Source organism: Myxocyprinus asiaticus, chromosome 15, assembly GCF_019703515.2.
Source record: "Myxocyprinus asiaticus isolate MX2 ecotype Aquarium Trade chromosome 15, UBuf_Myxa_2, whole genome shotgun sequence".
Classification (NCBI taxonomy): domain Eukaryota; kingdom Metazoa; phylum Chordata; class Actinopteri; order Cypriniformes; family Catostomidae; genus Myxocyprinus; species Myxocyprinus asiaticus.
The window spans coordinates 25,832,484-25,857,476 of record NC_059358.1 but is presented as its reverse complement, the minus strand read 5'-3'; the positions used below and the strand labels follow the sequence as shown (position 1 = coordinate 25,857,476).

The 24,993-nt window shown below is 37.6% G+C and overlaps 1 protein-coding gene across 1 annotated transcript in view; it reads left to right on the top strand.

Moving 5' to 3' along the window:
- The window catches only part of LOC127452910 (ephrin-A3-like), a 100,079-nt gene extending 80,364 nt beyond the window's left edge, over positions 1 to 19,715 (top strand). The window contains exons 2-5 of the mRNA XM_051718790.1: positions 9,345 to 9,631; positions 11,579 to 11,644; positions 13,336 to 13,413; positions 16,900 to 19,715. Coding sequence (XP_051574750.1) covers positions 9,345 to 9,631; positions 11,579 to 11,644; positions 13,336 to 13,413; positions 16,900 to 17,021 — 553 coding nt within the window. The 3' untranslated portion in view covers positions 17,022 to 19,715. The remainder of the gene's footprint in view (positions 1 to 9,344; positions 9,632 to 11,578; positions 11,645 to 13,335; positions 13,414 to 16,899) is intronic.
- The last annotated feature ends 5,278 nt before the right edge of the window (positions 19,716 to 24,993 follow it).

Here is a 24,993-nt window from a genome sequence, read left to right as displayed (position 1 = left end):
AAGATAATAATACAATAATAAATACAACAATTAGTAATAATGAAAAAAAGAACATTTTAACATTTAAATACTAAGAATGATTAAATAGAATAAAAAGACATATTTAGCAGACACATATTTAACAGCTAGTTCGACTATGCTGTTGTCCTCTCCAAGTATATAGGGAATTTTCACTGTATCACTGAGTATAAGGAATGATGGATTCAGTGTTTCAAATTTGGGGGAAAACATTTTTCTCACAGTGTGATACTTGGGACAGATGGCAATTTTGTGGTTCTATTTAGGACCGAATACCTTTTGGAGTTTGTTTTGGAGGTCAAATTGAGTTTGTTTTATCATGGGTATCTTTTAGATTTTTCTCAATGTCTTTAACAAAGATTTTAGGGTTGTACCTGGAGTCAATCACGGGTTGAGTTTTATTAACTAAATTAAGAGCCAGTGTATTCGGAGGATGAGACACTTGTGGGATCTCACTGGCGAGGAGGGCTTTATATTTTATAGACTCGGGATCAGACTAATGGAAGTGATTCCAGAATTGAACAGATCTCTTCTGTATTTCAACATTTAGTGGATATAAGCCTCATTCAGTCCTGCAGCCGGTATTAGAAGTGCCTCTATGTACCCCCAAAAATTATTTGCAAATTTTTTCTACTGCAGTTTTATCCCAATTTTGAAAACGTAAGACTGGTCCCCAAATTTCACATCCATATAATAGAATTGCTTTAATGATTGAGTTCTATAATTTAATCGATGTTTTAATTGGTAATTTCATATGGCCGAATCATGATTTAATTGCATGAAATGCCCTCTGAGCCTTTTCACTCAATGCTTTTACAGCCAGACCGAAACCATTACATAATTTTCATTTTTGAGGTAACCATCAGTTTTAAAACACAAATTAGACAACTGTTGTCACACAGTGACTGTAAGGAGGTATAGAGCTAGCATATTAATGTTAATGGAATAGCCTTCAGAATTTTGTCTTTCAACTGTTTAATGAGAAATGTTTGAGTTCACATTGAAATCTGTCAGCAGTTGCAAGTACTCACACACACACTCTCTCTCGCTCTCACACACACACACACACACACACACACACACACACACACACACACACACACACACACACTCAAACACAAACACACACACACACACACACACACACACACTCAAACACAAACACACACACACACACACACACACACACACGCACACACACACACACAGACACATATATATCATTTCATCTTCATTGCTCCGAGGGGAGCTGTGTTCAGTAAACTTATTTTAACTTGCAGTAAAGAGAGCGAGGGAGTCAAAGAAAGATTCAAAGGAAGCGAGAGCGAGCAAGAGAGAGAAAGTGTCATGTCTTCATTGTTGTTCAGAAGATAGAGTAATAAACAGCAATGTGTGTGTGTGTGTGTGTGTGTGTGCGTGTGTGCAGGTGGGTGGGTGTAGGTGGTTTACAAGGACATTTTTTTAGGTTGCAAACTGGTAATTACAATGGGATTATGCTATAAATTTGGTTTATGAGGACATGTCTAGTGTCCCCATAATTTAAATTGCTTAAAAAACATACTAAACAATGTTTTATTGAAAATGTAAAAATGCAGAAAGTTTTTTGTGAGGGTTAGGTTTAGGGGTAGGGTTAGGGTTAGGAGACAGAATCTATAGTTTGTACAGTATAAAAATCATTATGTCTATGGAGAGTCCTCATAAGGATAGCCACACCAACGTGTTTGTGTGTGTGTGTGTGTCCGGTTCTTTGGTCTCTGTGCAGAGGTGACTGAAAAGAAAATCGAAAAAGGCCAGACTGAACTGATATATTGGAGGGGAAAATCATATCCACACCCTCTGTTTAATAAACAAACTCTCCAGGGTTGTGTTAAAACTTTACGTGCTATCGACAAACGGCAGAAAGTGGCACTGTGAGTGAGTGTAAGTTTATCTCTAGCATTAGTACAGTTCAAAAGAGCTAAAACTCACCATCAGAGTGGTGATGTTGAGCGACTGCATGGATATAGAGAGAGAGAGAGAGAGAGGAAGAGAAAAACAGAATGGAGAGACGTGATATGTAGAGTATGAGCCACAGAGGGAGTGAAGGCGAGAAGGAAGACGAGACAAAGAGATTGGTTGGTTTCTAATTACCTGTGGCAAATGGGCTTTGAAACGAGGGGAAGTGAGTGGAAGTGTGTTTGATTTATGCTCTCTCTCTCTCTCTCTCTCTCTCTCACACACACACACACACACACACACACACACACACTGGTGATGTGAGTTGAGCAGTGATGAAGTCGGCCTTGAGAGCAGGTAACAGCAGCAGCCGAACGCTTCCCCACCTACACATATCAATTCCTTAGCAGATTTAAAACCAGACACACTCAGCAAAGTCTCTCTTGCTCTCTCTCATTCTTTTAGCTGAAACACAAACATAGGTGTTAGATCAAGTTTGGTTAATTAAGATCTGCAGCCCGTTTCAAGAAACCCCTTAAGTAAAAAAAAATTTAAAAAAATACCTTACTGACAAAAGCCTATCTAAGGGGCAGTGGTGGCTCAGCGGTTAAGGCTCTGGGTTACTGATCAGAAGGTCGGGGGTTGAAGCCCCAGCACCGCCAAGATGCCACTGTTGGGCCCTTGAGCAAGGCCCTTGACCCTAACTGCTCCAGGGGCACCGTATCATGGCTGACCCTGCACTCTGACCCCAGCTTAACTGGGATATGTGAAAAAAAAGAATTTCACTGTATATGTGCAAACATATAATGTGTGATAAATAAATATAATTATTATTAATTATTAAGTGTTTTATTAACTAAAGGGGTTTCTTGCATCTGGGCTTGTTCTGAACTTCAAGAGTGTTTGGCTGCAAAGAGAACAACTTCGTTCAGTAAATTTGTCATGGAGTGGAGGTTTATTATGGTTTTTATTAATAATGGTTCATTATGGTTCATTTTGCTTTGTAGTTTGAGTTTGAGTTTTAAAAGTAGTCATTGTAGTTAGTTTTTTGTTGTTTTTAATTTCATTTGTGTATTTGAAATATGACTAGTTTAGTTTTTCTTTTTGTTTCGTTTCAGTAGTTTGTTTTCATTTCTTATAACAGAGCATAAATCTTTTTGTGGTCTTCTGCTGTAAGTGCATTACAAATCTACTTATTAGAACAGACAAAAGTCTTTATCAGAAAATACAAGCAAACTGTGATTGGTTGTTTTACATGGAAATCAGATGGCCACTTATTGTCTAAATGGGGGGGAACAACATTAAAACCACTGGCAGGTGAAGTGAATAACATTTATTATCTTGTTACAATGGCACCTGTCAAGGGGTGGAATATATTATGCAGCAAGTGAACAGTCAGTTCTTGAATTTCACGTGTTGGAAGCAGGAACAATGGGCAAGCTTAAGGATCTGAGGGACTTTGACAAGGGACAAATTGTGATGGCTAGAAGACTGGGTCAGAGCATCTCCAAAACGGCAGGTCTTGTGGGGTGTTCCTGGCATGCAGTGGTTAGTATCTACCAAAAGTGCTCCAAGGAAGGACAACCGGTGAACTGGTGACAAGGTCATGGGCGCCCAAGGCTCATTGATGTGTGTGGGGAACGAAGGCTAGCCTGTCTGGTCCAATCCCACAGAAGAGCTACTGTAGCACAAATTGCTGAAAAACGTAATGCTGGCCATGATAGAAAGGTGTCTGAACACACAGTGCATCGCAACTTGCTGCGCATGGGGCTGTGTAGCCGCAGAGTGCCCATGCTGACCCCTGTCCACCATCGAAAGGAGCCTCCAATGGGCATGTGAGCATAAGAACTGGACCATAGAGCAATTGAAGAAGGTGGCCTGGTCTGATGAATCCCGTTTTTTTTTTTTTAAGATCATGTGGAAGGCTGGGTGCGTGTGTGTGGTTTACATGGGGAAGAGATGGCAGCATGATGCACTATGGGAAGAAGGCAGGCCGGCGGAGACAGTGTGATGCTCTGGGAAATGTTCTGCTGGGAAACCTTATGTCCTGGCATTCTTGTGGATGTTACTTTGACACGTACCACCTACCTAAAGATTGTTGCAGACCACGTACACCTTTTCATGGCAACGGTATTCCCTGATGGCAGTGGCCTCTTTCAGCAGGATAATGCGCCCTGCCACACTGCAAAAATTGTTCAGGAATGGTTTGAGGAACATGACAAAGAGTTCAAGGTGTTTACTTGGCCTCCAAATTCCCCAGATCTCAGTCCGATTGAGCATCTATGGGATGTGCTGGACAAACAAGTCTGATCCATGGATGTCCCACCTCACAACTTACAGGACTTAAAGGATCTGCTGCTAACGTCTTGGTGCCAGATACCACAGGACACCTTCAGAGGTCTTGTGGAGTCCATGCCTTGACGGGTCAGAGCTGTTTTGGCAGCACAAGGGGGACCTACACGATATTAGGCAGGTGGTTTTAATGTTGTGGCTGATCATGTATATTAGATGTATTTAACTACTACTAATGTTAAAATACATACAATACAATGTATTTATTTTGTAACTACATGTTGTTCTGCATAATTCTCGCAAGATTCAAATTTGCTGTTACTGAGGTTAAGGTATGGGTAGGTTTTGGAGTAGGGGTTGGGGTTAGGGTTGGGGTAGGGTTAGGGGTAACGTTAACAGTGTGATAACAGATGTAACTAAATGCAGATATTTCAAATGCAACAACACGTATGTACATAATAAGTACATTGTATCAAATTCTTAAGTTCAAAGTATTTAAATACTCCTAATATAAAGTGGGTCCTAATAACCTTTGGTGGGGCATATTTGCAACTGCATGAGTATGTAAGCCAGTGCAAGAGGCTGTATAATGTCACTGAATTTAATAACCTTTCAATAATTCACCACTGTTGAGAAGGAAGGAGATGACAATTGAAGAGAAAATTAGAGAGAAAGAAAGAGAGAGAGAGAAGATGAGGAAGAACAGAAGGATTTTACTGAATAAATAGCAGAGAGAACAAAGAAAAAAAGGAAGACTTAATACAATTGCAACCTGTTGTAACATCTCTTAGATATTATTTTGATTTGCCCATTCATGAGCGATATGATGAGTCAGAGAGAGGGAGAGCATCATCTAGATTCATTATGGTGCAGCCCTGTGGCCTGTGTTCTCATATGTGAATATTGAATTAGGAGGAGAAAAGGCCTCACAGGCTCATACACACACACTCACACCCACACACAAACACGTTTGTTTTTCTATTGTAGTGGGAATTTTCCATTGACTTATAGTGATTTTAAATCAGGGCATATTAATAGGGTATATAAGTTTTACTACCTTGTTGTCAGGCAAAGCCTGACCTACACACACATTTTCTTATTTAAATTAATTCATACCATAGACCTCTATTGTTTTTATATAAAGCTAATTATAATTACTATAGTCTCTAGACTAACCCTAATACTTCCCTTAAAAGAAAATTATTTGTTTTGAATAATTTTTACAAATTAGAATGCTCCCAAATGTCCCCAAGGGGAGATTTTGTCATATTGAACTCACTTCTGGGGACAATATATAGCTAAGTACGTACACACACACTCCAACGAACAGATGTGTATATGCGGTGGTCTGAATGTTATTAAACACTCTTACTTTTAGTCCACCGTCATCAGTGAATCTGCAGGTGTCCTTTATACATCTCGGCATGTGTGTGTTTGTGTGTGTGTTAATGCAAACCTCACATGTTTTGTCAACTGTTCACAGGACAGATGCTCTCCTTTAATTAAATGGATTGAGGGGGTTAATTAGAAGAACAGAAAAGAACCGCAAGGGAAGCCAAGAGAGCTGCTGTTTCTCCTATGGTGCTGATTCAGCTCTGCAATCTCACTCTCTCTCATTACAGATATGAGCTGTAGGCACAATCATTCGGTGTCAACAATAAGATGTTCTGTTAGGTGCATTGCAGTGTTAGATTTCTTTGTGTGTACTTGCAACATTTGATTAATGAAGTGAATTTAAATGCTTATATGAGCAATTTGGGTTTGTTATAGTATTATTGCTTTTCTTCTTTTACATTTCTTGTAGGGGCTTGGCATCTCTCTCTCTCTCTCTCTCTCTCTCTCTCTCTCTCTCTCTCTCTCTGGTAGTACTCTATTGACATTGATCTGAGCCTTGATCTTGCTCTAACCTGCTGTCCCAAAATCCCTTGCTGCCCAGCTCAGCAGCTTGCATCCCGCACCCACACGCCCCAGCCTGTAGTATACCAGTATAAACACATTAACATGTGAATCTCATAAACTCTCACAGAAATATATATATATATATATATATATATATATATATGTTTTTTTATATATATATATATATATATTTTCAAATAGAGAGTTAATAATGCTGAGCTGAGAAAATATGTGCCAGTCCATTTTAAATACCCCAGAATTATTTTTTAATTATTTGAAATCTCCCACAGTGGCGTTAACATTTCTTTTCTTCATCAACCCCCTAGTAGACATTAACACAACTGCAGAATTTCAACCATCTATTGTGTAATCCCTAATCAGTGCTCTGGTCAACTACAAAGATTTATTGAGTAAAAGAAAGATTAAGTGTGTTGTTGTTGTTGTTGTTGTTTTTGTTATTGTAAGTGTTTTACAAGTTTTTTGTTAACTCATTTTGAGTTCCTTCTATGCTATTTTATGTAGTTTATTCTAAAAATACTAAAGAGATATATACCTGAAATCTAAGTGACATTATCTATCTATCTGTTTATCTGTCTGTCCGTCCGTCCGTCTTTTTTTAAACTAACTTTCAGACAAGGCTTTGTCAAGCCAACATCAAAGTTTGTCTTGGCAAACAAACTACCTATCTAGCTTTGTTCAGTTTCATTATATATATTTATTTAGTGACAGTGGTAGCTTATACCAACCAAGTTACCACAGTTTTATTGTAGTTGCAAATAACAGCACATTTTTTCTTCTTGCAACCATAGGTGCTATGAAATTTAGAATTTTTCTGTTTGCTATTTGAAATTTGAAATTAATTACCAACACCATCATTAGCATAAAAGACAGAACTGAGATAGAGAGGAATAGAGTGAGAGAGTGAGTGAGTGTGTGAGGATCAGAAGGGAGTGTGAATGGGGAGAGGCATAAAAGCAGCGTTTTTGATCTACATTTAATAATTGAATAATAATCTCCCAGGAGAAGTGACCTAGAACTGAGCAGAAGAAACTGATATTCAGTTGAACAGCTACATACTGACACCTGCTGGTGTGTAATTGTTATTGCAGCATAGGCAGCGTGTTTCCCTCCATCCTTTTCTACGTTTTGCTTCTCTTTTACTGGCGTGACACTGACAAACGAGTGCAGTGAAGAGGCGACAGCAGTTGGATTTTTGGAATTCTGACACTTTAAACCTTTGGAGCAGTGGAATTTTCTAGCTGTGAGGTCTGACACTCCCCTGAGAGCAACATTTACACTCCTGGCTGTTCATATACATTACTCGTACATTCAACAGACGTTACATACATTTTCCGCAGACGCAGCAAAACTCATTGTCAGCACAGCCTTCTCTTGTCTATCCCTTCTAGATTCTGTTTCTCTCAGGCCCAAGAGAGCTTCCCAAAATGCAAATTACTGATTCAAGCTTGTACTGATTCTGCCTGAACCTCAGCCCAAACAACATACATCCATCATCATGTGAAAACGCATTCTAAGTGTGTAATTTCTGTTAATCCCAAAAATGCACCATTGTTAGGACCACAAATTTCTAAAGGCTTTTTGAAAAAAGGGCGGTTTGAAAGAGATTTATATACGTATACTAAACACAAGGACTTAACTATTGATCTATTTCTCACCCACACCTATCATATCACTTCTGAAAACATGGATTTGATCACAGGAGTCACATGGATTACTTTTATGCTGCCTTCATATGCTTTTTGGAGCTTTAAAGTTCTGGTCACCATTCACTTGCATTGTATGGACCTACAGAGCTGAGATATGTTTCTAAAAAAAATTTTTTTGTGTGTGTTAAGCAGAAGAAAGTAAGCCATAAACATCTGGGATGGCATGAGGGTAAATTATTTTTGAATTTTGAATGAATTTTAATTTTTGGGTGAACTACCCCTTTACCAACATCCCAAACTCACACCCCTTGTTATGCCAGTGCAGCTATTTCGGGCCACTCAAACAAATCGAGCAATGTTTTAAAAGCACCACAGAGACTTGAGGGTGTTTACACTCTTCAGGGAAATCAATATACAGATGGCTTACTTATAGTTGTCTCTGCATATTAAACTGGCATTGGAGAAAGTATTATAGCATCTGGAAAAAAAAACAAAACAAAAAAACACACACACACACACACACACACACACACACACACACACTTCATCTAACCTTGAAATAAGAGCAAATAACTTTTTGTGTGTGTGTGTGTGTATGTGTGTGTGTATATATATATATATATATATATATATATATATATATATATATATATATATAATGGTTTCCATAATAACTACCTGCTTTGCCCTTTGTAATAGTTATACTGTAAATATAGATTATCTATAAAAGAGTCCTCTACTCGGATCATTGGAGCATTTCCACTCACCCTGTATAAGAGAGGCCAGGAGGGTCTGTAAACTGAAAGGAATTATTTTGTCCTTTTCCTTTTTGGAGGAATGTGAAATCACTTGCACCCAACCTCTTGCCATTTTAAATCTGATTTGCTTGACTGATTTTAAATGTGAGAGCATTTGTATTTGCTCTCACATTCAGCTTTTCTGTTGGAGAGAGAAAATTATTGTTCTGCTCAATTGTATCCTGTTCTCTGGTGCCAAACTGTGTGGTTTCAGCGGCCATCCATTCAGCTAATATTTAAATACATTTTGCAGCACGTCGAAGCTAGGAGTTTAGTAGTCCTTGGGGAGTTGAAGTGAAATGTGATAAGCAGTGACAGCAGTGTTCTGTGTGGGGGTGGGTTGGTCTTGCTAAATTATCATACATGCTAAAGTTTTCATGACCTTATATTAATTGATTCATTGAAGGCTCTGCATAGAACATCTGTACTTTTTAAAATTCTTAAATTCAATTGTCACACTGTAGGACCATTTTAGTAACTTCAAAAATGCTAAAGGGTAAATGTAAATAGAGAAAAGCTTCAAAGTAAAGGTGACTATTTAGTTTCCCATATGCATTTATATAAAATGCTAATGCTTATTTCTGAACGTATTCTTCTGCTTGAATTGTATGTGGATGTGTGTTTTATGCATAACAAATATGCTCCATTTGGCAGCTTTGTTTTGCCTCAATTTTAAACGACCTCTGAGGAATTACTGACCGTTATTGTTTGTGTTTGTGTTTTTCTCTGTCTTCAGACTTCGTAAGGAGGGCTACACAGTGCAGGTGAATGTGAATGACTATCTGGATATCTACTGTCCTCACTACAACAGTAGTCAGAGGGGCGTGGCTGAGCAGTACGTGCTCTACATGGTCAGTTATCGTGGCTACCGAACGTGTGACCCACAGCTGGGCTTCAAACGATGGGAGTGTAACCGCCCCCACGCACCCCATGCACCAATCAAATTCTCTGAAAAGTTCCAGCGCTACAGCGCCTTTTCGCTCGGCTATGAGTTTCATGTTGGCCAGGAGTATTATTACATCTGTGAGTATAAAGTGTACTTTAAATCTCCTATATACACATTAGTATCAAGTCCATGATGATTTGTAACACAGCTGTACATTACTGTTTTTGGATAAATCTCACGAAAACAGCCAAGAACATGTTCATCAAAAGGAGAAATAAGAAATAATATATTTTACTATTAAGATATTTTGTTTTTCATTGTGACCTATTTGATAGTTTCACCTATTTGTTGAACACATGACAGTTTATTACACAATACACAGCTATTACAGATATTACTGTATCTTTAAAGGAATATTCCAGGTTCAGTACAAGTTCAGCATAATCGACAGCATTTGTGGCATAATGTTGACTCCCAAAAAAAATTATTTCAACTTGTGCCTTTCTTTTCTTAAAAAACAACAAAAATCTGAGTTGCAGTGAGTAAGTTTGCAACCGTATGAGGTTTTCACGGTCTCAGAAAATTTCACGGTATACGGTATTACACAATAATTATTATTATTAACAGTTACAATGACCCTTAAAGTAATAAAACATTTTTTTGGTTGAACAAACGCTTTATTATAATTGAAACTTGAAACCATTTTTTATGGAAGTATGTGTAAAAAAATGTCTCCCTTTTGAAAATAAATCAAATAAATATGAAAGCTGTACATCTCCCTTTTGAACAAAAGAAATTAGGAGGACAAAAGGAGCAGGACCTTTTAAAAAAAGTAATCTCTCTTTAGAAATAAATAAATCAAACTGTACTTCCTTTTGAACAACATAAAAGGGAGAGAAAAAAGTGCAGGACCTTTTTGTTACTATTTTCCTGAGATCACATTATCATAGCAGTATGTATTTCTTGATTTCGTTTCAGGCCATGTTATGATGAAGAAATGTACACATGTTCAGATTTTCTACTAAAATCTCAAAATGCTATAATTACTAAAATACATGTGAAAATTCTGCTAAAATTAACTAATAAATGAAAAATAACATCAGCTGTGTGAGCTTTTAAAATAATGTCCTATGATTATTAACATTTAACATATACTGTAGGTGCGCGACAATGCTGCCAGACTGCTCCTGTCTGTACTTTTAACTCACACACACACACACACACATGTACATAGTATGATAACCTTCAATTTTCATATCATGGTATACCGTGAAACCGTTATACCGCTGCAACCCTAGCAGTGAGGCACTTACGTTCTACAATAGAAGAGAATGGGGGTCGGTCCATAAACGTTGAAATACTCACTGTTTCAAAAGGATGGCCACAGGATGCATGTTAACATGAGTTTAGTGTGATAAAATCACTACCTACATTTTCTGTGTAAAGTTATGTCCAATTTTACAACTTTGTTGCCACAACAACGTAATGCCGTAAACCTTAAACCACTAAAATGACAGTAAAAATTATGATTTAAACAACTTTACTGCTCATATAATACACAAGTTTTAACAGAAGAATTAATGCATGCGCTTTTATAAAATGATAAGCTTCACATTTCTGCCTTTTAAACCCTACAAAAATTGGCCCCATTGTAAGAGACTCACTGTAACATTGATTTTTGCTTTTTCTAAAGAAAAGGAGGGACGAGTCAAAATTATATTCAATATAACTATATTTAGTAATCAAAAGTTTGCCACAAATGCTGTTGATTGAGCTTAAATTTAATTGATCCCGGAATAGTCCATTAAGTACATATTGAATTATGTATACGCATTACATGTGTTGGTACATTAAGCATAATATTTCACCTGTAATGCAATAACCGAATGTACTCAACACTGTATCTCTAGGTACCTTATGCATTCATTATAATATAAGATACCATAATCCAACAGTATAAGACTCTTACTACATACTAAATACTTGTATTATGACTTAAGCTTTTCTGTGGAGTGGAATAATATAGTTCAACCTTAGCAATGTTTCTGATGAACAAATTACTGACATTTCCTATTTTGTTGTAGCCACACCCACTCATCACCACAGCCGCAGCTGCCTGAGACTGAGAGTGTATGTGTGCTGCTCAACAGGTATCGACCTCTATTTGTCTATCCATCCATCAATTCATCATTCTATCCATCCATCTTTCCATCATCCATCCATCAATTCATCATTTCATCCATTAATTGATCTGCCTTTCAGCCTATTCGTGAAGTGTACTCAAAACCCTACAATCTGTCTTTGTTTTGATTAAATCAATCTGTTTACGTGTGTGTGCGTGCGTGCATGCGTGTTCACAGAAAACACATTCTCTGCATTTCTTTCCCTAACAGTTTCATGTCTTAATGTTGTCGTTTGCCATTCTCTAGCTCCTGCACTTTCTATTTCTCATCTCTCTCTCTCTCTCTCTCTCTCTCTCTCTCTCTCTCTCTCTCTCTCTTCCTTTTTTTCCAGGTGCTGTCAGGATTCGTGTACTCTAACTGTCAGTTTGCTGGCACTGAGTGTTATTTTAACCCTTTACCCTCATCTCTCTCTCTCTCTCTCTCTCTCTCTCTCTCTCTCTCTCTCTCTCTCTCTCTCTCTCATTGTCAGTGCTCATGTTCATTAATAATATTCCAGCCCAGTGTGTGTGTGTGTGTGTGTGTGTGTGTGTGTGTGTGTGCATGCGAAAGAGCATGCTCTGTGCTATCTTAACCTCTGCCCTCTGTCTTGGAGTCTTTGAGTTCTTGTGTCAAGATGAATCTGGTAGTCCTGCTCAGTCAGGTCTGAACTCCAGTGCCTTGAGTGAAGAGAGCTAGACAATGCAGCTGTATGTGGCCTGAACTGAACTGGGAACAGTGACTATACCCTCCCACTGGGCATGACATGGGAGAGCTTGCAAATGAATTTTGGCTTTTGAGTGCATCTATAACATCCTACAGACAGAGCAAAATGACTTGGGTGAATTTACTTAGAATGAATTGTGTCCACTTGTAGCACCATTAAATTGCACATGCTGTTTGCATTGTTTTTGCAAGAATGAATTATGCAAATCTGAAATTGGCCAGAAAATTTTATTGGGACTGTACAACATCACTCCACCACTATGATCCAGACACCTGAAACGGCTCTTTAAAATCTTTAAAACTAAAATGCGCACGACTACACTACACATCTGGATATATGCACGGTTATAGCGCTCTTTTCCATCATTTGTTCATAATTTAATGAATTACCACTGCCATTATCAATAGAAAATATACACAAACATCTCTTTTAAATAAAATTCTATTTTCCACCTGCTATCTGTGGGTGGTTGTAGTGCAACATTAATTGCACCAGGCAGGTATAGCCTAAAATGTTTTTTAATAAGGCACAATCAAAAAAATTCACATTTACATAATAAAGAAGGCATGTTTGCACTGAAAAGAATGACAATGATTGATTTTAAATACTCACAATGCAGCACTATTTCAGCACATTTAGTAAGTGAATAAAGTCCCTTTCACACCAAATGCTAATTGTTTTTTTGTTTTGTTTTTGCCGTGATTTCTCACCACGTAGGTGCATTACGCCTGTTACTGTACTGGAGTAAAACTGATTGTTGATCAGTAGCACCTACTGTAAAGTCGTGAATGTGCTAACTGTAATTATTCGAGTCACTTTTGATGTGAAGTGATCATTTATAAGGAATTTGTCTCATTTTTGCATTGCGTTCGCGCTTAAATAGTGTTGCAACTGTTAATTTACACCAAATGTGTGTGTGTTTGTACATTCTTATTCTCCTTTCATGTGTTTCCAGCATCTGATTCAGATGATGAGCCCCAGCCCACAGAGCCAGACTACACTCTAAGACCTAACATCAAAATGGATGACCTTGGTGAGTTACACATAAACCCCTACTTGTCCAACCAGAAAAACCACACATATACACACAGTCACACAGTCATTTATACATATGCATATTAATCTCTGTCTATGCTGACATTTAAAGTTTCTGTACCCAGAAATGTAACATCCACACGCCTCAGTCGTAGTTACAAAACAAGTTCATAAATCATGTGTGTGCACGTGTGAGTGTATATGTATTGTCATAAATCAAATTTGATTTGCCGCAAAAAAGCTAATTCCTCTTAAGGTCATGTAATTTGAATGAACCCTAACAGTGCAACAAAACGCAGTCAATAAACTAAGCAGTTATCTGTTAAGACGCATCTTATTGCCGATGACTGGGACTAAAGAAGCTGTAAGCTAAAAGGCAAATGGAGCATGAGCTATGCTGCTATACTTAGCTCTGTGTTGATTAGCACTGCGGCTAGTGTTAGCACTGATTAGCAGTGGCAGAAGTAGCCCTCCAGATCGCAGTCATCCTCCAAGCACATCATGCTCGCTGTGTTGCCATGTGCTCATATTATAAGTGACTTTGGGAAAATGTTTACACCTATAAATATGGACATTAATTGTGTGTATTGGGTTAATTTCTAGAGTACAGATGTGTATTTGGGCTTGCTAATTCTTGTCTCCAGTAGCACAATTAAGTATGACCGACCATTACTGTAATAGCACTTAAATATCCTCACCTGCTGTTCGAGCTGTATTATTCATAGGACTAAGTCATTATTAAGAGTAAACAAAAATTAATTATTTTTGTGAAATGATATAATTGTTAAAAAGACAGTTTAGCACTCCTTTCTTTGCTTATTTTGGGCTTGTTTGTCAGACCAGGTTGCTTGCTATTCTAATGAGATTTGGCAATACTGCTGTTCATCCTCGCCACCACAGTGACCCGACTCAAGGACAGCAGCGACCGCACCATTTAAATGAGAGAAAAGAAATTGATTTAACTTCAAGTGTTTTTAAGGAATAAAGAGGCATTGATTTGTTCATGTTTTTTCTAAGCGTGTTTTGAGACAGATGGATGTGGATGTGTTTTGGGTCGTCTCTGGGTCGGAGCCACCCAACGATTTCCAATAACGGAATCTCAGTACCAGTTCTCTCCCATTTGCTCTGATCGGGGGTTCAGTTTTCAAACAGGCCAGAGATGGGAAGAGAACAACCACAAGAGGCCAGCCGGGTCTCAGAAAGCCACACATCGCAGTACTGTTCCATACATCTCTGTCCAATAGACGGTTAAAAAAAAAAAAAACCTTTGTCCTTGCTCAGAGCTCACTGCTATTCCATTAGTATTAACCACCTTAAATGAAAAAGAGTTTGCCAATGAATAGGAGTTTGCAAATGATATATTTCTAAAATGCACACAGAACTTTAGGCAAATCAAAAGTTACCTGCAATATTGCCACACACTGCAAAAAAAAAATATATATATATACAAAAATAATAATAATAATAAATAAATAAAAGAATCAGTATTTTTTATAAAAAATATTTAAACATCCTTAAAACAAGATTAACATATATATATATATATATATATATAATTTAAAGATGTATTCTTTGGTAAAAAGTCTAATTATCTTACACTATATTACTTTGCAAATAAAGTTATGTTGTTTTAATGATGTTTACATATTTTTAACGGGAAGACAAAATACTGATTAAGAAAATGATTTTTCGCAGTCGAATCAGTTCTAGAATGCATCAGTTTAAACACTCTAGAATGCTGCAAGTGTTTTTCAGTTGAGTGTTATGGATAAACAATATTTAAAAATTCCCCTTGAGGCACTTCAATAAATTTGGATTCAGATGTCAATAGAGAACATAAGTGTGTAAATTCTCATTCTCTTTTGATTTTTAACATATTCCATAAATTTACTGGAGCATTTAGCCCCATTAATGTCATTATGTTTCAAGATACCATCAGAGGTTGTGTTAGTCTTTGTATAGAGCAACTCAATCACAAATACAAACACAGTATAAACATAAATGCACATTTTATTTGACTCTTGGGGAATAATATGAAAGAGGATCAAGATTAAGATTTGCGTGGCAATGTGCTCATACCAATCTGTTTATGTGTTTGTTTGTTTTTACAAGTGAAGAAAAACAAACCATTTCCTGCTTGTGTTTATCTATATTAAATCAGATACAAAAGTCTGAATGTACTGTAACATAAGTCAACCTCATCAGATATCTTGGTCATCTTGATATGCGCCCAATGATTGTCAAATAAACAACTTACAAAAGCATTATTTGAAACACCTTGAATCAGCAGATCAATGATGAATGGCAATACAAATTCAGCCAGGTCATGTGGTAGTTTGTCTGGCCTGAGTTGTGTATATTGGCCGAGTGTTGAATCCCACCAATTTTTTAGTCTGGCAATTAAATAATATGTAAAACATGGCACGAATAACATCCAACAATACAAAGTCAAATGTTTATTAAAAGCAAGATAAACAAGAAATAATATCTTTAATATGGCAGTTATTTTAAGAAATAATTAGCATGTTTACATGCACAGTCTTACAACATGTAAACATCTTAAACTGCTTTTCTTTATCGGGGTATGGTCATAAACGGTTTAAGGAAAAAACGTTCTGCATTGACCATTACTGGGATTTTGCTCTGCATGTTCTGTAAACACCTTTACTGGCATTCTTCCCGGTCGTTCAATGTGCGCAAGTGTTGTGCGCATGCCTGTTTACGTTTTGACCTTAAAAACATAGAATAAACTGATTTCAAGTCTTATTTAAATGTTGTTTTCTTGCCTTGACATATTTTTTCATAATCTGATTTTTGTTAGTTATCAGCATATTGCTGTGCGTGTGAAGAAAAAAGCGAAACTCCTCAACCCATTATTAAATCCTGTGGTAACAGCAAATATTTTGATGAAAGATGTCTCGGTGAAAAGGTGGTAAAAGACAATTTGCACCCCGGATATGTCTAAAAACCTGTAACGTCTTTTGCCGTGTCCTGTAACATCATATTATTCTGTCAAAACCAAACATATATAGCGTGTCTAGAGATGTTTCATGTCAGCCAATTTGCGTCACACACTGTTCCTTGTCAAGATGTGTTTATGAACTTGTCTAACACGAGAACATGGTAGACACCTGCTTACACTCATGCAGACATGAACAAACTGGTTATGTTAGTTGTCCGTCTCCGGTGATGATGTAACAGAATTCCGTAGATTTCTTCGACACACTTGGACACACCTCTCATAGCTGATAATAGTTAGATCTTAGTTCTAAGACATCTGCACCAACATCACACACTTAAACGAACAAAAACACCTACTGACTGAGTCACTGCATTTTATTTTTATCTCCTTCCCTTAGGCCATAGTTGGTCAGAGATCAACTATACCAAGTTCATGACTTGTTACCTTAGTGAGTCAAGCCAACAATGGTGTCTAGACCTTAGCTGGTAATTTTGTATTCATTTTCTCTGTCTCTCTTTTTAGATGACTATGATAATCCAGAGGTTCCCAAACTGGAGAAGAGCATCAGTGGTAGCAGCCCATCCAGGGATCGCCTTCTCTTGACCGTTGCGTCACTTTTCTTCATCACCCTCTCTGTCTCCTAGCATCCACCTCCAACTGTCGCTACACCAACGAGGCCTTGGGAGAAGGAAGGGTCCAGGGCCAGTGTGTTTGCGAATAAAGACGTAGGAAAAAACTGGAACACTTCAAAAGCATTGGAAGTCAAAGAAAAAGAGATGATAAACTTGTTTGGAAAGATGCTACAGCAGCTTGCTGAGTGTTGAGCACCAGCCCACAACTAAACAGTGCTATTTATGTCTACAATAAAAAAAACAGACTATACTATTACAATACTATTACAGAACTGCAACATGCAATGTTGAGAATTGTGACATTTCGGTTACAAAAGATGTACTTTGTGCATGCATGAGTGTTTAGGCATCTTCTGTGCAGACTTTTCCTTCACCCTGAAGGGTTGTTTGCTCCATTATCTGTGGATTGGCAGGTTAAAAGTTTAAGAGCGTCTCAGATTCTGTTTGATGAGAACTGATACCGAGATAATAAGTTAACAGTTTGAAAACTCAGATTACCCTTTAGCCAAACTCGGCAAAAAAAACAAAGCCACTTTTCATGTAATGTACTTCCAAGTATTTGTTTCTCTCTCTGAGTTACTGTTACTAGAGAGATGTACAAACTGCTGGATGATCATGTAACTGCCATCAGGGATGGAACAGCAATATTCATTTGATGAGTTCAAACAAGTCTGTAATAGAAGCAGAACAACTCTAAATCAGCTAAAAAAGAAAACAACTCTAACACTATTTTTGACTTGGCATTGACAAGGCTACGATTTATAAAACATTAAAATCCAATTACATCTGATTCTTATTTGAACCTATGGTGATTCCACATGAAGGCAAGGCCAGTAACAGGTGATTCGTTCTTTGAAGCAGAAAATTAAGAGAGAGAAGCAATTCTGCAAACATAAGCGGCAACACAAACGCATTAAACACATGAAGAGAAACAGAAGCCAAATAGTTTTTATTGTTGTTTTGTTTCCTTCTCCCTTTTGATAAAAGGTGCTTGCGTGTGTGTGCGTGTAAGTGTGTGTGCATTAGCCCAGTGATGCTGGAAAAATCTCCTCTGGATGTTCTTTGGATTTAACGACTAATACCTTAAACTGGAGATGGACACCCACACAAACACAGACACTGTACATAAAATAGATGCATTTATTTATATGCATTGGGAACAAATAGACATTGTGGACGCCTAATATGTTCACTCATTAGTTTGGACCATGCTGATTCTCGCTGGATTCGGAGAACTCCGAAATGCCAAACCAACTTCGACTGGTTCATTCCATTTCAAACCAGTTTCAATTGTCGCTGCTTGTATCAGACTTCTTTTGGTGGTGATCAGCAAGACCAAATGAAAACTGATGGTTCCAGTGGTCATAATCTGTTTCTAAGGCAACAGTAATTCAGTGGTGGGTTTTCTATAATGCCACACACACACACCTAAGGTACTTGGAGTTCAGCAGGAAATCGGAAAGACACATTAAATAACAGCAATTACCAACAGCAGTTCTGGTGACACTTTTGCAAAGAGTAAAACAAGCAAACAAGTGCTTTGGGCCAGGTAGTTATTGTGTTCTTATAAGCTTTTCAATAGATAAACAGCAGCAAATCTAATTTAACAACAAGGTCCCAAATTGAGGCTCTAACATTTTTTTTATTTATTTTTTTTGCATAGCAACTAGCACCTTATCAAGATGGTAACAAGACGATACCACAGCCCATGACTGCAACCAGCTCTGCTTTTTGCCATAGAACTGAACACATGCAAATAATACTGCATAAACTAGCAATTGAGTTTGGTTTATGTACTGTAGAGATTTTTTTTTTTTAAAACATAGAGTCATAATGGAAGTTTAATGTTTTAATATGGACACCTTTTTTCTCACACCCACAGGCTGTCTCTAACATATTGATGATTATTGTATCATTCTGCTTTTGCTCTGCAAATAATCTAAATTTTTGTGAAACATTATGTCTGCTTTATATTGCATTATATGTTTGCACAGTGGTAGCACTGTTCTGGAGCAACTTCTGAACAAAGAATGGAACACTAACTTGAATGCTCCGAATGATGTGATGTAAGCATTTATACAGACTTGAATCTACATTTGGTTTGTTTTTTGACTTTCATGTTGTCTTTTAAAGGTGTTGGGTTGAGGATGAGAAGCTTTTGTGTTTAGGTTGGGTTTGCTCATTGGGTTTTTAGGGGCTGTTCACTTTTCTGCTGGCATAACGTAATATTTCAGAAGAGTTGATCAGGTAAAGAGAGGGAAGAGTATCACTCTTCAAATGTTGCACTTACAAAAACTTGGACACGAGAATAGTGTGTGTGAGTTTGCAATTTTAAGAAGTTGTCATTTGTCTTAAAACAAGCCTAATCTTTTAAGTGCATGTGGGAGAATGAGAGATAGTATGAGGTAGAGGACTGTGTGTGTGTGTGTGTGTGTGTGTGTGTGTGTGTGTGTGTGTGTGTGTGTGTGTGTGTGTGTGTGTGTGCGCGCGCACTCGTATGTTTGAGTATTGTTTTCCATTGTTTAGTCTGAGCATATTCTGTGTGATTGGATGTGTGGAAGTACTGTTTTTGGGGGAAACAACAAAAGCATTTATTAGCGTTGGAAACAACCAATTACAATTGTGTTTACCTTCGACTTGAATGAATATAAATAACTTGAAAAAATAAACTGTAAACTGAACAAACCTTATTATAACAAACCTGTACAAAGCTTATAATAATAATCATGAAAACAAAACATTGCGCCTTTGATTCGTATTTGTTACAGACACCAGGACATTGTTTATGCACACATATGTTTGGGTAAAATATTTGAATATTAATTTGAATGTGCTCATTACTTTACACAAACATACACTTGCATGCTGCAATGTAGTCTGCCTGCTGCCATATACACATCATATACACCAATCTGCTGTTCTTATAATTTAGTTCAGATCTCCTCTACCCAACCGCTGTCATAAAAAACCATACATTACTAATCGTTATCACGCTCCATGTGTCATTTTTGCACTCCATCATCAGCGCACTCTTTCAAGCCTATTATTGTAGCGATAATCTCCATGCAGTGTGTGAGAATCAAGCAGCCCGAAGATGAAAGGATGACTATCAGAGGCCTAACTGATGCTGGGAGTTCTTATCTAATCATTTCACCTCAACGGCACCATGAAAATATTTCTACATACCAAACGCCATTAAGGCATATGGGCTTGCAATGTCGCTTTTAAAAAGTGATACCTATCCAGTTCGCCTTTACATTTCGAGCAACCTCTGGGCTTTATCTTGGGCCTTCAGACACAGATAGTAGTAACTGTAATAGTAATAAATGTTGCATTTATTTTAGTTAGGAGAGGTGTTAAAGGGATGGTTAACCCAAAAAAAGACAATTCTGTCATAATTTACTCACCTTAATGTCACTCAAAACCTGCATGACTTCCTTTCTTCTGTGAAACACAGAATGTGAATTTTAATAAGTCTTCACAGGGTTTATTTTCTATTTAATCAGTTAATAGTGACTTAAAGCTTAAAAAAAGGACAAAAGAACCCCATAAAATCACAGCAAAAGTAATTTACATTTACATTTATTAATTTAGAAGAAGATTTTTATACAAAGCAACTTAGAAAATGTGGAAGGATACAACATAAGCGATTCATCTTAAGGAGGCAGTGATACAAAATGTGCTGCATTACAAAGTTTCAATTGCATAGAAAAGTATTGGCCAAGACAGAGAGAGATTAGAGTTTTTTTTTTATTTTTTATTATTATTGTTATTGTATGGTCAGGTGCTCATGAAAAAGTTCCGAAGTGTCTTTAGATGTTTTTTGAAGACAGAGAGGGAGTCTGCTCCATGGATTGAGTTGGGACGATCGTTCCACCACAGAGGTACAGTGAAGCCAAAATCCGGGAAAGTGATTTGGTGCCTCTTTATGTTGGTACCACAAGGCACCACTCATTTGCAGACTGAACCTTCTGGTGGGAACATAGCTTTTCATGGATGATTTAAGGTAAGCTGGCATAGACCCAGTGAGTGTTCTCTATGTTAGCATTAGAGTCTTGAATTTAATACATGCACCATCTGTCAGCCAGTGTAGAAAGACAAGGAGGGGTGTAACGTGCTCTCTTGGGTTCATTAAAAACCAGCCATGCTGCTACATTATGGATCATTTGCAGAGGCCTAATTGTGCATGCAGGAAGGTAGCTAAAAGAGCATTACAGTAGTACAGTCTAGATATGACAAGAGACTGAACAAGGAGTTGTTTAGAATGATCAGAGAGAAAGTGTCTTATCTTCCTAATGTTGTAGAGTGCAAATCTACATGATTGGGCTGTTTTTGAGATGTGGTCAGAGAAATTGAGGTGGTTGTCAACGGTTTTTTTTTATTTTTTATTATTATTGTTATTGTATGGTCAGGTGCTCATGAAAAAGTTCCGAAGTGTCTTTAGATGTTTTTTGAAGACAGAGAGGGAGTCTGCTCCATGGATTGAGTTGGGACGATCGTTCCACCACAGAGGTACAGTGAAGCCAAAATCCGGGAAAGTGATTTGGTGCCTCTTTATGTTGGTACACTGAGTAGGGCAGTGGTAGCTCAGCGGTTAAGGCTCTGGGTTACTGATCAGAAGGTCGGGGGTTCAAGCCCCAGCACCGCCAAGATGCCACTGTTGGGCCCTTGAGCAAGGCCCTTGACCCTATCTGCTCCAGGGGCGCCGTATCATGGCTGACCCTGCACTCTGACCCCAGCCTAGCTGGGATATGTGAAAAAAGAAGAATTTCACTGTATATGTGCAAATGTATAATGTGTGATAAATAAAGAAAATTAAATTATTATAAATTATTACCCCTAGGTTTCTGCCCGTTTTGGATGGTGTTATTGTGAATGAACCCAGCTGAACAGTGATGTTGTGCTCAACCGTAGGGTTGGCTGGAAAGACGAGGAGCAGGTTGAGTTGAAGTTGATGTTCCTTCATCCAGGCTTAGATGTCTGCCAGGCAGACCGAGATCTGAGCAGACACCGTGGGGTCATCAGGCTGGAAAGACAAGTAGAGCTGCATGTCATTAGTGTAGCAGTGGTAAGAAAAGACGTGTGCTTTAATGATGGGTCCCAGTGATGTTGTATACTTTATATAAAGAACAGAAGTGGGCCAAGCACTGAGGTACCCCAGTAAGTAGCTGATGTGACTTGGACACCACATCTCTCCTAAAGTAATATGATATGACTCATGTAAGTATTCTGAAGCAATATGATCATTTTGGGTGAGGAACTGAATAAAATTTCAGTTGTTATTCACTCTCAAACAAATCATTAATAAAGTGCTGAAATCGAGTATGGCGGCTATATTGTTGAAGTGAAACCTCAATGGTTCTCTAACAAGATGCAATGAGAACCAATTAAGTTAAGATAATGTTATCGACCCAGTCATCATGTATGATTCCAGTGCTTTATTAATTAGTTGATTTAAAAGTGAAAAATAAATTAAATTTCATTCTGTTCATCACACAAATTGATCGTATCGCTTTAGAAGACTCTGAATAACCAGGGGTTAAATTGGGTTTTTTGAGGTAGGGGAACCAAACACCACTCCCATAACACCACCACCCATTGCCGTTCTGTAGTGGAACAGGTTCCTATATAGAATAGATGGAAGCATAATGCTCATGTAATTAACTTTTATGAACTTTAAAGGTGTTTTAGAACGTGCAAAATCGCTAATTGGAGAGGTAAAGTATTTAAAAACGGAACTGAAGCCTGCCTGCAGGAAATAGAATGACGTGACAAATGAAATTTTTTTTAATTATTATTTAATCCGAGGTGCCGGAACACGTTATAGATCGTTCTGCCCTAACCCTTACAAAAAATCCAAACTAGCCGCAAACTTGCCACAAATTTGTCACTTGATATTTTCACATGCACATGAGCATTAGATTCTCCGCAAATGTTTGCCAGAAGTTTGCAGCTCTTCGCCGGTAGTGGTGAACCTCCGGCAAACCTTTGGTAACAATGGACAATTTGCCGCAAGTTCGCTGCAAAGCTCATTTGCATGTGAAAATTATCAATGGTGAATTTGCGGCAAGTGTGTGGCAAATTTGCCATGAACCCTCGATTTTCATAAGGGAATTTAACCCTTGCATGGAAATAATGGAATATGTCTCTAATGCATGACTGGTTTCGATTACTTTTACTTTGTTTTTTATTTATCTATTTATTTATTTTAGCTTGGCCAAAGAAACTATACCCCAAAAGAAAATCATAAGGGTTTGGTGCAACATGAGGGTGAGTAAATACTTACAGAATTAAAAAATTTTGTGTACTCTATTACTTTAATTTCTCAGCACTTAAATTCTTTAACTCTCTCTAGTAGTTACTGAGAACAAGCAGAACAGATGTTGCTGAATTTAATTACGATCAGTTGGATTTTCTCATCTTATTAGAGCTGCGCTTGATTCAGCGCGACATGTCGAGACAGACTCATCTACGTGACTGACTTTCCACTAATTAGTCTGAGCCACGGCGCGTGAGTAAACCGTCTGAAAACACTGCAACAATAACGGCGATAGATGGATCCCTCCCGACACCGACTGCCTTCTGCTACAGGCCATACCGAGCAGACGCTGACTTCATCCACTGTGGGAATAGGACAAAGACGCCTCGTTAAATAAGATGATTGAGGTAATGAGTAAAATGTCTCATGTAAACAAAGCAGACCAGTATAATGCTGTAGACAGGCCTAACATCTGCATGCATGTGTCTATGAGTTTATCTAAATAAGAAAACGTCCTTTTTCTGCCATTGTACCACAGTGCAAAACTATAGAACAAGAAATACACGTGTTGTAATTTAAGGAAGTAGGGGCTTACTGTATTTCTATAAATGGGTATAACAACCTTTGCTCAAGCTCAGGCACTTTAATTGTATTAATTATAACTTGATTATTTACATAATGCAAATTGCCCCCCTAGATTTGCCTTGTGCCTGCATTGTTTGAATAACTTAGTTACTAATGTTTTTTTTTTTTTTAGTGGTGGCAAATATCAAGTTACCATAGCTTTATTGTAATTAGCAAATTAGCTTTATTTGAACTATTTTAACTGTGGTATTTTGGCCAAAATATGGTTACCATGGCACATTTTTGCTAAGCATCATACTGTGAAGAGCAGTTAAAATATGGTGGTGCACATAAGGTGTCGTGTGATTTTCATTATTTTCTCATCAACATTTAAAATTTGGATTAGATTACATAAAACTGCCTGCACCCTCAGACCATGTCCTGGTCTCCAGTTTTTTAATACCATTACATCATTTAATCAGTCGTACACATGTTGAGTTCAGAACTGCAACATAATTGTGTTTTAACTCCCCATACAACAAAAAACACAATCAGAATGAGCTTTTATTGCTAAGTATGCTTACGCATTCAAGGAATTTGTCTTGGTGACAGGAGCTTCCAGTGTACAACCAGGTTTCAGTCTTTTAAATCTCCCTTTAAGATGGCACTTTGTGATGCATTCTGAAATGCAGAATAAAGCTAATTTTACTTTGTCAGAATGTTTATTTAATTGAAAAACATTACACTCCTTACACAGTGATGAATTGCCTACATGTAACTGATTTTGGAGTCGACGCTGATTAGATCACTGTCAAAGACCAGCATAGCCTACATGACTGCTAAGATTCTGCTGTTGATATGGACAAGAAATTAAAAGGACATTTGACTGAATATATGCATATGGAAGTGCTGTCATAAATTGTTTTTATTAGTTTAAGTATCAAAAAAAAAAAAAAAAAAGTACAGTTCTGGTGCCATTCATTTTTAGCACAGGCCTCAAAGGCTTACTGAGAAATATCAAGGTGCAGTTTGACTTTACAAACACCAGATGTCTCTGTTTCGTCAGTCGTACGTTTAGAATAATAACACTGCAGACAACTGTTCCTCCTAATCCTTAGGCTAAACAAATAAATGCAACTGTGTCTGTTGTATAAGAGGGGG